The sequence below is a fragment of the Trichechus manatus genome, unplaced genomic scaffold (assembly GCF_000243295.1).
Source record: "Trichechus manatus latirostris isolate Lorelei unplaced genomic scaffold, TriManLat1.0 scaffold00030, whole genome shotgun sequence".
NCBI classification, from domain to species: domain Eukaryota; kingdom Metazoa; phylum Chordata; class Mammalia; order Sirenia; family Trichechidae; genus Trichechus; species Trichechus manatus.
In genome coordinates, this window is record NW_004443966.1 from 17,791,796 (window position 1) to 17,808,444 (window position 16,649).

A 16,649-nucleotide genomic window follows, 5' to 3' on the forward strand; every position below is an offset into this window, starting at 1 on the left:
TTTCTCCCCTGATTAACCTCTCAGGTGTCTGAATGGGGGAAAAACAGTGGCTATTTCTGACCACCTTCTTTACCACCAGTGACTTTCCCTAATTCCTCTGGGCCTCCTCACTAAGGCCCTTCCTAAACCTCCAAAGGCAGTATCTTGGCAGATGGAGTCCAGGGAGAGGCCAAGGTTCTGGGGCACAAAGAAGCTTTTTAGAATAGAGAAGGCTTTGACAGAGGCCTCTCCAAGTCAAAGCTACCACTGTGTCCACGGTTCTGATCCCCACCTCTCTTGTCCCCAAGGGTATCACACACAACCCCCTTGGCCTGCTCCCTACACTGTACCAGGCCCACCTTGGACACATCCAACTTATCTGTGGAGAACAAAGCCTATGCAGTGGAGGCCCCTCCTGTACAGCCTGCAGCACACCGACTACAGGTGACGAGAGAGCTCTGCCCCATAGTGACCCAACACCATCACGCCCAGCTGCCCAGCCAGGCTTCCCCAACAGGCTGCTATTGGCCATGCCTGAGATCCAGGCAGTCAGGCAGGGAGTACAAAAAGTCGAGGCCCCCACCCAGTCCACCCTTCCCATCCCCTACTTCCAGGGCCTGGGGTACCTTGGAAATGTTTGTGCACAGCAGGGGAACACCCAGTGCCAGGTCTGTGGCCACAGTGATCAAAGGCCCTGTTCCACCTGTCTCCCAGGAAGTGGTGGCTGAGGGCACAGAGTTCTAGAACCTCCTGTTCTTCCCAGCCCCTGCCACTATCCCCTGCTATGGCTACTGTCCGCAGGTTCGGCCAGCCTCCTCCTGAGGAGCCAGCACAGAGCTTCAGCACAGAGCATGAAAAGTCATCTCTTGCTGTAATCCTGGCCACAAGCCCTCCTCTCCCATTCATAGCTTGCCTCCCACTTCCCTCCAGTCAGCCCTGGTGGGCCTCTACTCTTGGGGCCTGATAAGTGCCTGGCTCCCTGCAAGGGGGCCAAAGTGAGAGCCCAGCACGTGGGAGGGACCAGAGCCCACTCTGCTAGTTTGTGCTCTAGCCTTTGACCCTCCACTGGAGCGAGCCATGTGACAGTCAGCGAGCCACATTCCTAGTATCAGAGCATGGCCTTTGTCCCTTGGGGTGCCCTGGTGATCTTCCTGTGCCAGAACTGTTTCGAAGGAGCAAGTTGAATTTTTTTTTTTTTTTTCCATTTAAGTGGTTGCTGAAGCTTAGCGTACAGAATCCCACAGCTGGTTCCAAAATCTAGCTTTTTCTTTGAGTCCAAATATTCTAGGAGCTGGTTACTTTGTAAACAGGTACTTCAGATCACTCATTGGAGGAGAGAGGAGAGCTGGGAGGAGAAGGAGAAGGGATCTGGAATCTGTTCCTTCATTCTGAGTCTCAGCACAGCTGCAGCATAAACCAAGGGGATCATTGGTGGAGCCTTAGCACCCAGGGAGTTCCTCTTGGAGTAGGAGTGGGAACAAAGGCCAGGTGGCTGTTACCTGCACACAGGAGAAATGCCCAGATCAGGGGAAAGGCCCAGAAGGTAAACAAGGGCCTAAGGGTCAGTGGATCCTTCCCCTCGACAAGGGAGAGGGGTGGGATCTGTGTACCCTGCACACACAGCCCAACCTTGCTCTGGACCATCAAGCCAGCTTAGCCAGAGGGGGCCAAGTCCAGCTGGGGTAACAGGTAGCCTGGCCTTAGACTTTGGCTCCCGTCCTCACCCTCGATTCCGGAAGCGTTAGGAAGATAAAGGGCCTCACCTGTACCCAGGGACTGGGCCATTCCAGTTCAGGGAGCACAACTGCTGTTCCAGCCGGGAGATGCGGAAGGCCAGGTAGGATGAGGACATGACCAGGAAGCAAATCCTGGAGGAAGATAGGCAAGAAGTTGAATCTCTCTTCTAGAGAAAAGGCATTTTTAGAGACTCACCAGAAACAGGAGTGGGGACTAAGCTATTCCTGCAGTTGGAGGAATTAAAGAACCCATCTCCCTACAGCCCTGCTCAGACCTGGGCATCTTTCTTCCCAGAGGCCTCGTGAGAGCTGTGAGACTAGGCCCAGTGGAGGTGTCCTCGAAGCCCAGCAGGAGTTCTGGACCCTTCTGCTGTGCCCTGGAGGGGGCTCTGGCCAAAGCTGTCATCTCACCTTCCCTCTGACCAGCCACCTTGGTCCTGCGCCTCCTCTGAGAGGCCACTAAGATCACCCCCTGAGTTCACAAGCAGATTACCCCAGCAGGTGCTGAGGTTAACAGTCAAAACCCAGCCAGCAGGGCCAGAGGAAGGTGGTGAAGCTAGGTGAGGTGAAATTGGGTTGGCTGTTCACAAAACATCCCACCATGCTCACACTCTACTGGTCCTTAGGCGAAGGGACAGACAAGTCAGGGGTTCTAAAAACTTCCCTAATGGTGGGCAGTGGGTAGGCCATGCTTCCCCCCAGTCACTATTCCTCCTCAACTCTCTGATGGCCTCTGCAATTCTGCTGCATCCCCTCACCACTCTGGGCAGCGATGACTTCTCCAGAACCAACACATGGAAAGGCCCTTCCCCTCGAAAAATACACATAGGATTTGACATTTGACTAAGAGATTAAGGAAAATGAAATCACAGCAGAGGCCAAAAGGCAGCAGTTGAAGCCCAGGGCTCTGAATTGGTCTAGATGTCACACAAAGTAAATCTGAATTCTAGCACAAACTGTCAAAGAGCCCAGCCCTCCCCCACCATGTGCAGCAGCTTCTCCTTTTCTCAACAGTTGTATATTCTGCCCTTTCCCCTGCACAGACTTAACCCCAGATTACAGGGTTTCAAGAACAGAAACTGGAGAGACTTCTCTTGCTACAGAAGGGCCTGCCGAGCAGCCTCGTCACCACAAGGAGCAAGATGAATTTTTTTCATTTAAGTGGTTGCTGGAGCTTAGTGTACAGAATCCTACAGCTGGTTCCCAAATCTGCTTTTTGTTGTAGATGACTCAGAACCTTCCCCTGGCTCTGGATAATGGCGACCCCACAAACCAAGACCCCTGCCCCCTACACCTAGACACCCAGGTGGCTCTGCCCTCTTCCCCAGTGTCGTCACCTACAGCACGAAGAAGACTTTAAGGAGCCGATAATCCCAGAGCCTCAGCTCCCTGTCGCTCTCGGGCTCCTCCTCCAGCGTGTCCTCCTCACAGACGGTGTCCTTCTCACAGACGGCATCCTCTGCAATGGGAGAGCAGTTAGGCATCCTGCTGGGGCAGGGAGGACCCCAGCCCAGCCAGGGACACGTCAGCCTCCCCTCGTTCCCTGCAGCTGCCTGGGCCAGCTTGGGCTCCTGACTTTCCCTGATGGATTTGCAGAAAGAAACGGCTCTCAGAAGCTCTGCTGGCTGTGATGAGGGAGAAGGGAAAGCCTAGCCTTTGCAAGCCGTTGCCATGGACAACCAAAACCAAACTAGTTGCCGTCCAAGTGGATTCCAGCTCATGGCAACCCCATGTGTTACAGAGTAAAACTGCTCCATAGGGTTTGCAAGGCTGTCACCTTTCAGAAGGAGATTGCCAGGCCTTTCTTCCAGGATGCCTCTGGGTGGGTTTCAACTGCCAACCTTCTAGGTAATAGTTACACATTTAACCATTTATACCACCCAGGGACTCCTTGCCAGGGAGAAGCCCCCCTGAACTCACCAGACCCTGAAGGCTTCCTGGAGGGGAAGAGGCTGTCCGTGGAGCCCATGGATGCCTGAGGAATGCAAGGGATGTTTTCTGGGAGGGACAGGGACCTGGAGGCAGGGCACACTTTTCTCCACTTCATCTCGGGGATGAGGACTTCCTGCAGAGAAGGTGGGAGAAGCTGTCTCACCATGGCCCTTAGGATCTTACATGCCGTAAGGGGCTTGTACCAGGTTTATCACAGCTGTCTTTAGAAATTACTGATGTGGATGCCTCGCCAGGGGTGGAAGCAGGTATCAGGAACAGGGAACCATTGCTGTAGCAACCACACGTCTCTCCTGTCTGCTCCTTTGCTATGACCAGCCACTCTGCCAACTCACTCCCCTCCCGCCCTCCTACCAGAAGCAAGGAGCAGGGTCCTGACCAAGGAGCACTGAGCTTCCCTTCAGCCCCACACATGTCCTGCCTGCCACTCACACTAGCTCTCCTCTTGCCACCTGGGCGGGGGACGTGCGAGTAAGAGTGAGTTCACTTGCAGCTGTTCTCAAGATCTAAATAAGAAGCTGAAGGTCCGCATGGAAATGTGGTTGGTGTTAATTAGAGTGATACCAACCAGTGCCTCACTCTACCCAGAAGTCTGGGCAGAGCTCAAGGAAGGCCCTACTCGAACTGTGGGCTGGGTCAGGGCCTCCCCCTTCCCTGCAACCCCTGGTTTAACGCTTCTTTCACGCTCACCTCCCTTACCGTGGTCCCAGGAAACAACGCTTTTTGAAGACTGCTAGTGGGAACCACAGTGATATTTTAGACATGAGCCAACTCAGGTAATGCTCGAATCAGCCAAGTCAAGAAAGCAGGGCACAATATGTCTTAGATGGATTATGTCATGGTTCCTTCTAATCCTGGCTCAAACCCTAAGCTTGTGACTGACCTTGGCAGGGGGCCTTCGGGTCGCTATCAACAAAATGAGAACACCACCTTCTGCTCCCTGCATGGTGTTGTGCATATTGTGTGCTTGGCTAAATGCTCAATAGTTACTGAAGCAGGCTTCAAACACCCTCAGGTCATTTCCACCCCTACACTCCCTGCTCTGGAAGCTCAACTCTGCCTACCTAGGGCCCCAGCCACCAAAGGAGGTCCCTGGGACCTCGGCAAACCTGGAGTTAGTCTGTCTGGGTTCCACAGTGATAGCCTGTGAGTTTTTCCCCAGGGACATCTGTATCCTCTCAAAGGCCCTCCCGACTCAGCCACAGGAAAGAAGATGGCTCACTGGTCCTGTGTCTGTACAGGTGTGGGATCCACCCTGGGCATTGTTCCTGGGGTTGGACATCCATTCTGCTCAGAAAGGCAGGAAATCTGCCCAGGACCTAGGAGCTCTGCATTGTGTGGAGTACGGTGGGTCTAGGGGACCCCCTGGCACAGCATGGCCATGGGCCCCCAAGCCTGGCGCTCCAGTTCTACATTGGGAGCTCCTGCCTGGGAGCCCCAAAGCCACTGAGCCCCGGGTGATCTCAGGCCAGCAGCCCTTGCTCTGAGCCTCAGCTCTCACCAGAGACTCGCAGTCAGGTTCCTCTGGAAACTCTCTCACACTCAGACTCTTCTTGCTGGAAGGCTGAGGAGGAAGGAGAACAGGGGTCACTTGTCCATCTGGCATGGGGAGGAGTTAGCACTTCCCGAGATAGCTTTGCCTCCAACTAAGCCACTTTTTGTGTCAGATGAAGCTTCGTTCCCAGAATTTTATGCTGAAGCAGAGCAGCAGATCCAGGGGAGTCTTCCCATGCAGCTTCTCCCTCCCTCCTCCTCTTCCTCACCATAGGCCAGAGGGAGTTGCAGGGCACACTGGGAAGCAGTCACATGCTCTTGTCTGTCTGTGCTTTGAGGAAGCACAGGTGGGGACATGCCAGTGAGGATACACAAGGACCCACTGGACTCAGAGACATGCTTATGCACAGACACACAGTCCAAGTACTGCCCCAGGACACTGAGCTGAGCCTTTACTCCCCTCTCCCTGCCCTGCCCCCTGTTCTGGAGAAATGGGGGGCCAGTTTCCCCCAATAGCCTTGACCCAAGACCTGAGCCCAGGCCTGAGCAGCCCACCTGGCCCAACTCCTGCCCCTGAGCTCCATACCTGTAGATGGGTGCAGACCCTCCTCAGCAGGTCATATACACTATCCCGGGAGAGCAGTGATACAAACACATACTGGGACAAAGAAAACAGAAAGGGGTGGGGTAAGATGAGACCCCTGCTGTGCCAGCAGCCCCCCCCCCACCGCCCCATGGGTCAGTGACAGGTCAAAGGGACCCCCTGCCTAGGAACCTCTGTCCCAGTGTCTTACAGTGCCCGAAACACCCACTGGAAAGCTGCAGAGTGGGGAGACGTGAAGGCCTGGGTGTGCCAGAGTCAAGCTATGGGACTCGTGGGGCTGGGTGTGGAGACTGACGGGAGCTGTGGCCCAGGGACTCGCTCACCTTCTGGCTGGTGTTGGTGGTGATGGCCAGTCCATTGGGAAGGAGTCGTGCCATCTTGTGTTTTTTGATCATTTGCACGGATACCACAGGAATGACCACCTGAAGGGGGACAGGGATGCTCCTGTCAAGACGTGCCCCAAGGACATGGTCCTTCCACTCCCTACATGGGGCCCCAGCCACAGCTGGCAGTGAGCCAAACATGGACACTATGGAGAAGCCTGGTCCCATGTGGGGGAGTATGCAAACCTTCCACCTCATCCAGGCTCCCCTTCCAATTATCCCCAGCCCAGCCCTGGCAGCACATGCTGCTCTGGGCTCTCAGTTTAACCTTTGTTATCCAGGAGGCCAAGGACAGTTGCTCTGGTGAATACCACATTCTAACAATAGACTTCCTTGAGCTACCTTTTGGCTACAGTTATATGACATCCCACTCTGATTCTGAAGGCATTTCTGAGACACCTACAGGCATAATAATTTGGTTGTGAACAGGCCAGCTCAGGTCAGATGTGAGGTCCAGATGAGGCCCCCTGTTTGGAAGGAGCAGGGCTGCTTCCCTGGACACCGAGTGGGAAGCCTTGCAGCTGCTCATCCAACCAGTGAGAGGCTTCAGCAGGTGCCCAGCATGCAGAGGGACAGGTAGGACTTGAGATGCACCCTCAGGGCAGGGGGCTCTGGCCTCACTGGGCCATGGCAGCCCTTACCACTCATTACTACCTTGATATCCTTGCCAAAGAGGCTGGCATGGAAGCAGAGCCAGTTCGGGGAGATGTAGAGCCGGCCTTGGAGAAGGAGGTCCCTCTGGAGGGCACAGGAGCACACTGGGAAGTCAGAGGAGAGAAGGCTGCTGAGCAAGTTCAACCCAGGATGCCCCAGGCCCTGACTTCTCACATGCTGGAGTCCACAGTCCAGCTTCAGGACCTGTCCTTGCCAGACTCCCCCTTCCCAATCCCAGGCCCCAAATAATCCACTCCCCCAGCACCTCACGAGCCCTTCTCCTGAGAATCCTGACTGCCCCACCCACCTCACCCCACCAGAGAGCTAGAAGTTTCCTCTTTCTCCACTCATGCCCCAAAGGGTCTGCACAGGTTCTTGCCTAGCCCCCAAGCCGGGATTCACCCTACCTCAGGCAGAACCCTTTGCCTTGCCCTGCCCTGAGGAGAGGGCCTTGATCACGTATGTGTTCCCCAGGCTCTGCCAGAGCCTGAGCAGGAAAAACCATCATTCATAAGAGCAGAACAAAAGTTACGATTCGGAAGCCCTGAGTTCATAAATTCAACTTCATTTCCCAAACCAGCCCAGTCTTCTCACACTTCTGAAGAAAAAAGAACCAACCACATCCAAAGGGCAACCAGTTCCCCAATCTAAGTTGTGCTTTGGACACACCAGAGGAGAGGATCTGGGCCCCAGGCACTCTGGGGGCCTACCCAGCCACACGAGGGAGACGCCTCACCTTTGAGAACCACCTCTTCCAAGGGGATGTCCTTAAACAGCTTGTGGTACTGCTGGTTGTATTTACTCTGTAGTGTCTGTAAACACACGGGCTGGGTCTTAGCAACTCTGGGAGATCACACCACCAGGAAATAATGCCACAAGGGCCCCCCCAGGGACTTAGCATGAAGCAGCCAGGGGGTGTGGAGGGCTGAGTTCCAAGCACAGCTTATCTCCTGGTGACACTGGGTCATGACATGTAGCCTGTGACTGGAGGGGGATGCACACCTCCTGTCCGGGAGGGGACACCCACTCAGGTCTCTGTGAGGCTCTTTGTTGCCTGGTGACAAGCCTGGTGACCAAGGAGCCAACAGTCACTGAGTTTAGGCAGCCCAGGGCCCCTCTGTCGGGCAGTGAGAAGTTGGCCTTCACATACTTACCCCTTCTCGGCTGCACTTCTTTATCTCTTCGCCCTTCAGTCCTTCCGGCCAGCGCAAGCTGCAAAGGAGACATTCCATTCCAGGGACAAGGAACTTTCGAGTCCTTCCCATGTGTCCTCAGAGCCAGTTGTGCCCTGGCTTTGAGCCAGAAGCTTGAGGCAGAGATTGGAGCCAAGCGCCCTCATCCAGAGGCCACAGCCGAGTGCCAGGCACAGGGAGCAGGCAGCTCATCCCTGAGAAGGGCACTCGGGTCCCTGCGAGCAGCGTCCTCCCAGGAGGTATGCTCAGCCTGAGCCTCAGCCTCCTGGAGACGCTTAGGGACTGCCCTCCCCTGGGTGTCAAAGACCTTCTCCCATTTCTCTGGCCAAGCAGTAAGCCGTGGAGCAAGCCAAAGAATAAAGGAGCAGGAGGCACAGGAATGGGGACAAGGATGGGGAATGGATGGGATGGAGGTGTCAGACTCATGGCTCCCGAGCCTGGCCATGGGCCATGATCCTTGCAGGACTGCCCTCCTTGCAGCCCCCTCCCTGTGGCCTGGAGCTCTGCACTGAGGAGCTCTGCACATGCACCTGACCTGAAGGAGGGGGCTGGCTCAAGCACAGGTGGGCAGGGAGGAGGCTGTAACCTGATAAGCCTGGATTCTGCTAGGTCCCAGTGCGCTGAGACAGCCCTGAGGGGTGGGAGAAGAGGCCCCGAGACAGCCTGTGCCTGACCTAACAGACCTGCGCAGTTCACAGCCATACCACCCTAAACGCACCTGATCTTGTCTGACAGACCTGCTGAGGGGCCCTGACCCCTGAGCCAGACTTTCGGTCCCCTTTCTGACAGGTCACCTCCTGAAGGCTTCCCAACCACCAATCTTTATGTGTATCTGACTGGAGGGGACCTCACCTGTAGTCTGGGTGCTTCTGAACCATATCTAGTTTCTCTGTGGAGGCCACGGGGCTCTTCAGAGAAGCCATCTTTCCATCCGTTTGTTGGTTGCTAGGGAGACATAGGCCCACATCAGGAAGACAGCTTGATGGGGTATCTTGCCCACCAGCCCCACCATGCCCAGGGCAGCCTGCCTCTACTCCCCACCCAAGACTGGGCCTGCTTTTCAGGGTAAGGTTGAAGAAGTCACAGTCTGGAGGCAGCAGCTCAGGCAGGGGTTCCAGGGCAGCTGACAGAGGTGGGGGAGCCTCACACATCAACTTCCCTAGAAGCCTGAAGTTCAGCCTATGCCTGGGCCAGAAGTGACATCAATCTACTCATCCAGGGTGCTAGGCAGCTAGTAGGCTGGGCAGAGTTAGGCCAGCCCCACAGTTACGGAGGCACATTGAGAGACAGGACTCTGAGACTTGCTCACTAGTGAAAGCAAAAGTTTCTGAAGTGCCTGGCGGCATTACCATAAACCAACCAGTTCTCGGAAAGGAAGCTGAGCACAGGAGGCCTTTCAAAATTGAGTAGCTGATGTGGCTGACCAGGGGAAGGTCGTCTCCAGTCAGCCCACAAGTGAGTGTGAATGAGAGGAGGGGCCTGCATCACACCAGGAAGTAGCCTCAGTCACCTTTGGACAGTCAGGACCCTCTGCCCTAAGAGCCAGACCATCTCAAAAATGTCCCAGAGGGAGATTGGAATTCTTATGCACTGCTGGTAGGAATGCAAAATAGTACAACCATTTTGGAAAACGATATGGTGCTTCCTTAAAAAGCTAGAAATAGAAATACTATACGATCCAGCTATCCCACTCCTAGAAATATATCCTAGATAAATAAGAGCCGTCACATGAATAGACATATGCATACCCATGTTCACTGCAGCTTTATTCACAATAACAAAAAGATGGAAACAACCTAAGTCCCCATCAACAGATGAATGGATAAACTATGATACATACACACAATGGAATACTACGCAATGATAAAGAACAATGATGAATTCGCGGAACATCTCGTAACATGGATGAATCTGGAAGGCATTATGCTGAGTGAAATAAGTCAATCACAAAAGGACAAATACTATATGAAACCACTATTATAAAAACTCATGAAAAGGTTTAACACAGAAAGAAACAATCTTTGATGGTTATGAGGGAGGGGAGAGGTAGGGAGGGAAAAACGCTAGATAGCAGATGAGTAGCTGCTCCTTGGAAACCCTCTGGGGCATTTCTACTCTGTCCTGTAGGGTCGCTATGAATCAGAATCAACGGCAACAGGTTTTTGTTTTTTTGTTGAAGGGTAAGACAGTACACAATGACGGGGAAGTTAGCACAACTTGATGAAGGCAAAGTCATAGAAGCTGCACAGACATATCCAAACGCCCTGAGGGAATAAGCTGCTAAGCTGAGGACTGGGGACCATGGTCTTGGGGACATCTAGCTCAATTGGCATAACATAGTTGATAAAGAAAATGTTCTACATCTGACTGTGCTGAGTAGCATCAGGGATCTTAAAAGCCTGTGAGCAGCCATCTTAGATACATCTATTGGTCCCATCCTAGCTGGAGCAAAGGAGAATGAAGAAAACCAAAGACACAAGGTAAAGATTAGTCCAGAGGACTAATGGACCACACCTACCACAACATCCACCAAACTAAGCACAATAACTAGATGGTGCCCGGTTACCACCACCAACTGCTCTGGTAGGGATCACAATAGAGGGTCCCAGACAGAGTGGGAGAAAAATGTAGAACAAAATTCAAATTCACCAAAAAAAAAAAAGACTAAGCTTGCTGGTCTGACAGAGACTGGAGAAACTCCAAGAGTATGACCCTGGACACCCTTCTAACTCAGTACTGAAGTCACTCCTGAGGTCCACCCTTCAGCCAAAGATTAGACAGGTCTGTAGGGCCAACAATAACACACGTGAGCAACATGCTTCACAGTTCAATCACGTATATGAGACTAATGGGCACACCAGCCCAAAATCAAAGACAAGAAGGCAGGAGGGACAGGAAAACTGGATGAATGAAAACAGGGGACCCAGGGTGGAGAAGGGGAGAATGTTGACACATTGCAGGGTTGGCAACGAATGTCAGAAAACAATTTGTGTATTAACTATTTAATGAGAAACTAATTTGCTCTGTAAACTTTCACCTAAGGCACAACTAAAAAGAAAAATTCAAACTGTAAAATAAAAAATGTCCCAGAGAACTCAGGAAGGAAGAGATACCCTCCCCCCTCCATTGACGTTTGGGTTCCTGCCTCCACTAAGGAGCTTCAAAAAACAGGGTTCCCAGCTTCTTGGTGCTGGACATCTGCCCTGGAGGTAGGCTTGGAATCAATAGAGCTGTCACATTGGCCCCTTGGCCCCCAATGGAGTGGGCTCAGGGGCTGACCAGAGAAGAGAGAGTGCAGTGATCGGGCCAGTGGTGTATCTAGGGTATGGCACCACCCTGGGCATGTGGCACCACTGAGCAGTTTCTATTAACCTGGTATGGCCCAATGTCCTTCCTCAAGCATGGTAATGTGTTAACTAACGAGCTTGACTTGTATTTTTGAGCTGATACTATGGTAAACTTATCTAAAAGAGGGGTGACAGATAGTTGGACAGGGGCACAATTTCAGTGCTTGCCATAGGCGCCATTTTCTGTAGATACACCACTGGCCACATTAGGTTAGTAGAAAGTGCTTAGTGGTGCCACGCACCCACAGCTGGTGCAATATCTGCCATACCTGCCATACTCTAGTGTCTTAGTTATCTAGTGCTGCTATAACAGAAATACCACAAGTGGATGGTTTTAACAAAGAGAAATTTATTCTCTCACAGTCTAGGAGGCTGGAAGTCCAAATTCAAGGTGCCACCTCCAGGGGATGGCTTTCTGTCAGCTCTGGGGGAAGGTCTTTATCATCAGTCTTCCCCTGGTCTAGGAGCTTCTCAGCACAGGGACCCCAGGTCCAAAGGACACCCTCCCCTCCTGGTTCTTCATTCTTGGTGGCATGAGGTCTCCCTCTGTCTCTGCTCGCTTCTCTCTTTTATATCTCAAAAGAGATTGAGTCAAGATACAACCTAATCCTGTCAATTGCATCCTGCCTCAATAACATAACTGCCTCTAATCCTGCCTCATTAACATCATAGAGGTTAGGATTTACAACACATGGGATAAATGATCAGCTCACAAAATGAAGGACAGCCACACAATACTGGGAATCATGGCCTAGCCAAGTTAACACACATTTCTGGTGGAAGCAATTCAATTCATAACACCAAGTTACGCGTCTGGATTGGGCATAGGTAACAAGGACCCTCAGCAGATAAGGAATTAGAACCTGGAGTCTTCAAATACTGACTAGGCTCCAAATCCCAACTCTAGGTCACACTCAGCAATTGGGGCAAGACAAAATTCACTTCTTCAAGAATAGTTACTGGCTCAGCCCAAGACCTGCCAGGACCCTCAGAGATTATTTAGTCTAGCCCCTTCCCCACATACCAATGTACAGATGAAGACACAGACTCGCCGAGGGACAGGGCTTGCCCAGTGTCACACAGTGAAGAGCCAGGTGATCTCACCCACAAAATCAGCCCAGCCACAGCCATCTGGGCTGCTGGCCTCTGTCCTCAACCTCATGGAAGGTCTTGGCGCACTCATCAACATATGTTTACTGAATCTTGCAAAGTGACAGATTATGCTGGTGTTTTGACCCTTGGATTCCCAAGGTTGTAATCAGACCCTGGAGAGTGCGATTTGGGTTCTCGGGGTTGCAAGAGCTCAAAGGACACATAGATCTCTGTGGACTGAAATAATCGGAAGGTGAGCCTTATAGCCAGTTGCTATGGAGTCAGTTCCAACTCGTGGCAACAACAAATGTGTCAGAGTAGAACCATGCTCCACAGAGTTTTCAATGGCTGATTTTTTGGAAATAGATCGCCAGGCCTTTCTTCGAAGGCAACTCTGAGTAGACTCGAATCTCCAACCTTTCAGTTAGCAGCTGAGCACATTAACTGTTTGCACCACCCAGGGACTCCAAGCTTTATCAACTGGGTAGGATTATAAATCTTGCCTCCAAGCATTTGCATAGATTCTAAACCAAATTCATCTTGAGGCTAAACCATGACTTCTCACCGAGGGGAGCCTTCCTTTGCCCCTCCCCCAGCCGAGGTGAGTAACCCCTGCTTCAGGCACTCCCAGCAGCACTCATCGTGAATCTCCATCTCAGCATTTATCACACTGTCGGAGTGCTGTGACCGTCCACCTCCCCAACTGGACGGGGGCTCCAAGAAGTCAGGCACTTGCTACATGTTCATCAGACACAGGAGTGTTGCTGGCTGTGTGAAGACAGTGTAAGCAAGGTAAAGAACGACTGCTGGAGGAGAGATGGACCAGGGGGATAAAAAAAGAAGGCTGCACACATTTCCCACAGCACCTCCACGCAGAAAATAACGGTATAAATCAACAGGATGGTCACAAGCCATTCGTTTAGGTGCCTCATGATAACGCTGTTGGTCCCAAGACCCTGCCAGTGGCCCAAACAACTAGGCCTGCACTGCTTTCAAAATTATCTACAATTCAGACTTCGACTAGGCAGTCTTGTCTCCTCCCTCCAGTGTGTGTTTGCTTGCTTGCTTGCTGTTGTTGTTAGTTGCCAAGTCAATTCCAGCTGATGGTGACCCCGTGTGTGCAGAGTAGAACTGCTCCATAGGTTTTCAAGGCTGTGACCTTTTGAAGCAGATCTCCAGGACTGTCTTCCGAGGCTCCTCTGGGTGGGTACAATCTGCCAACCTTTTGGTTAGTAGTCTAATTGCTTAACCTTTGCACTATCTGAAGATTCCTTTTTTGCTTAGATGAATGGAAAAAAAAAAAAAGGAAATGGAAGCAATGCTGCTTGGAAAGGTCTGGGGGACAGAGGTGGTCCTTGAGAGTTCACCAGCAGAACCAGTCAGGCAGGGGTCACCCAACAACCAACTGGGCCCTGAACCTAAGGGTTAGGAAGAAGGCTTCCAGAGCAAGGAGCTGGAGAGTAGGGAACCAGCCCGGCTCAGTCTGATCTCCCCAACCTGTCTGACAGCCTCAGTCCATTCCCACATACAGACTTTCCTTGAGATAGTCACTCATACGCTGTGGGCTGTGGACCACATCTCCTACCTATCCACCCCCATCCTACCTCATCCAGACTCTGGAATATGTGGGGTCCTCCAATCTATATGTTTTTTTAATCAATGTCACAAAAATATAATTGCTATTGTGTGGGAATGGGGTGGAGGGTTTCCCAGTATTTTTTGACATTAAAAAGAGTTCAAAGGGTTGGAAAACTGCCAAGATAAGGCCCTTATACTCTGCTGAGCCTGGTTAAAGCAGGAATGACTGTCTGGAGGTCACAGCAGGTGACTGCCCTGCCCCAGAGTCCCACTGGCCAGCTGGGGAGCTCACACCACCTGCTTGCTCTTTCATTCCTTCCACAAATACTTACGAAGCTTATCACACTATAGGCCCGTATGGGGACCACCCAGCCTGAGGGGCTGCTGAGAGGTCAGGGATGAGTAGCCTAGCACGGGAGATGGAAGGAGAGGAGCAAGGCTCTGTCAAGAAGGGGGGGACGAACAGAGAAGGTAGCAGAGGGAGAAAGAGGCAGCAAGTAGGGAACCCAGAGAGACAGGAGTCTAGCTGCCTTCTGCAGACTCATGGGTGAGGCCTCACAGGGACACCTGACACCTGTTCTCTGTCCCGGATGCCTCCCCCAGGCTCAAAATATCCCCACGAGGCAGACAACTCCCAAATCTACGCTCCAACCCTGATACCTCATCCCCTCCTGAGCTTCACACCTCAACTGCCATCTAGATGTATCCATCAAAGTGAGCTCAGCGTCATCTCCCAAATCTGCTTCCTTCTGCAAGGGCCCAATATTTGTGACCTCTATCCTCCACACAGTGACCCAAGCCAGAATCTTCAACTCATTCCTTTCCCCATCCCCCACAACCAGTCAGTCACCAAGAACCCTCAAGAGTCTTACCTCTACTTAACTCTCAATACCATCTCCTTTTCCCCATTCCTGCTGTACCATCCAAGTTCACCATCATCTTTTTCCTGGAAGCTGATAACATCTCCCTGTTGTTAATTGCCACGGAGTCGAGTCTAACTCATGGCGACCCCAAGTGTGCAGAGTGTGACTCCTCCATAGAGTTTTCAGAGTAGAACTGCTCCACAAGGTTTTCAATCATATTGCTGCCAACACCTACACTGCCACCACCACCTTTCGAAGAAGATCGCCAGTCCTATCTTCCAAGGCACCTCTGAGTGGGTTCAAGCTGCCCACCTTTTGGCTAGTAGTCAAGCACTTAGCCGTCTGCACCATCCAGGGACTCCTGCTCCCTGACTAAACTTGCCCAAGTCTTGCTCTCATGCCCTGCCCTTCCCCCACATCCAGACTGCCACCAGAGTCATCTGGGGCCAGAGCCTGATCCTGCTACTCTCCCACCTGCTTTCCTTCATTAGTTCCCCATCACTTCCCCAGCTGGCTTTCCTGCTTCTCTTTCTACCTGTATCCCCCCACCCCCACCCCATCCCTGTGCAGCTCAGCTGAGCTGCTTAGCCTCCTCAGCACAGAAGCCCTTCACACCTGCCTGCCTTGCATCTGACGTTCTCCCTGTGCTTCTCTCCCTGGTGAATTCCTGGTCATCTTTCAAGTCCTAGTTCAAATATCACCTCCTCTGAGAAGCCTTCCCTGATCCCTCCCCACCCAGCAGAGCTGGTCACTCCCTCCTCCTTGGCCCCTTCTGCCTTCTTTCATTCTGCTGCCCCAGCACTTACCACACCACACGGTGCTTGTCTGTTTACACATCTGTCTTCCCCAGTCGACTCTAAGCTCCAGCAGGGGCGTGTCTTGGACATCTCTGTATACTCAGCACACAGCAGGCACCCAATATTTGCTAAACAAATGAAGGAGAGACAGAGACAGAGAAAGGGCAATGGTGACACTCCAAGAAGGAAGAAGAGAGAGACAAGCAGTAAGAGGGAAGGAGCACAGAGTGGCTGACACCCAGAAGGAAAGGGAAGCAGGAGGGATAGGCAGAGCTGATGGGGTTGCCCAGAAATGGGCCCTAGCCTGGGTGGGGGGAGGCAGACAGCCCAGCTCCACGAGGCACTCAAGCCATGCTGGCTGGCTGATGAAAAGGAGAACTCAGGTGGGAAGACGTAGAGGACATACAGAAGAGTATAAGCTGGGGTATTCTGGTGAACACACAGGCTGGGGAGTCACTCTGTTGCCCTTCCCTGGGCTGTCACATGCCAGAGAACACTCACCCACCCTCTTTCCCCACAGCCACATAACCACAGGGCAGACCCCTCCAGGGCTCATCAGAGCCTCTGGCAATGGCTGGGGCTGACTCTAAAGCAGAAACCTCACCAGGCCTGGCAGCCCGGCAGCGTGAGCCAGCCAGGCCTGTGCAGTCACAGGTGATGCTGATGCGCAGCTGGCAGAAGGATGCTCCCCTTGGGTGTCTCCTACCCAGGGAGACGTCCACACTCTTCCAAGTTGGCTTCTTGTGGGCATTTGAGATACTAGAGCATCCTGTGGGTCAAGGCTGGGCCCAGAGACGGCACGGCCCTCTCCTGCAGCCAGCCAGGAGACACCTGAAAACAAACACTGTTCTCTTCCAACCAAAAACTACGTCTGAGCAGCAGGCCCCTGAGAGGACAGACCCAGAACCCATGGAATTGGCCAGCTGTGACAGAGAGCTGAGAGGTAGACATCTGTCTTGGATGGAATGTTGGCCAGGGC

At 52.6% G+C, this 16,649-nt stretch overlaps 1 protein-coding gene across 1 annotated transcript; it reads right to left on the reverse strand.

The window, feature by feature from the left end:
- Positions 1 to 1,596: 1,596 nt before the first annotated feature.
- On the reverse strand, positions 1,597 to 9,144 carry GRAMD2A (GRAM domain containing 2A). The gene is made up of 10 exons (XM_004374810.2): positions 8,846 to 9,144; positions 7,955 to 8,012; positions 7,537 to 7,612; positions 6,801 to 6,904; positions 6,087 to 6,185; positions 5,746 to 5,817; positions 5,167 to 5,229; positions 3,636 to 3,780; positions 3,057 to 3,174; positions 1,597 to 1,847 (listed from the first exon to the last, which is right to left on the reverse strand). Exons 1-10 carry the CDS (start codon positions 9,142 to 9,144, stop codon positions 1,739 to 1,741), a joined length of 1,143 nt encoding a protein of 380 aa, XP_004374867.1. The 3' UTR covers positions 1,597 to 1,738.
- Between the last annotated feature and the right edge of the window lie 7,505 nt (positions 9,145 to 16,649).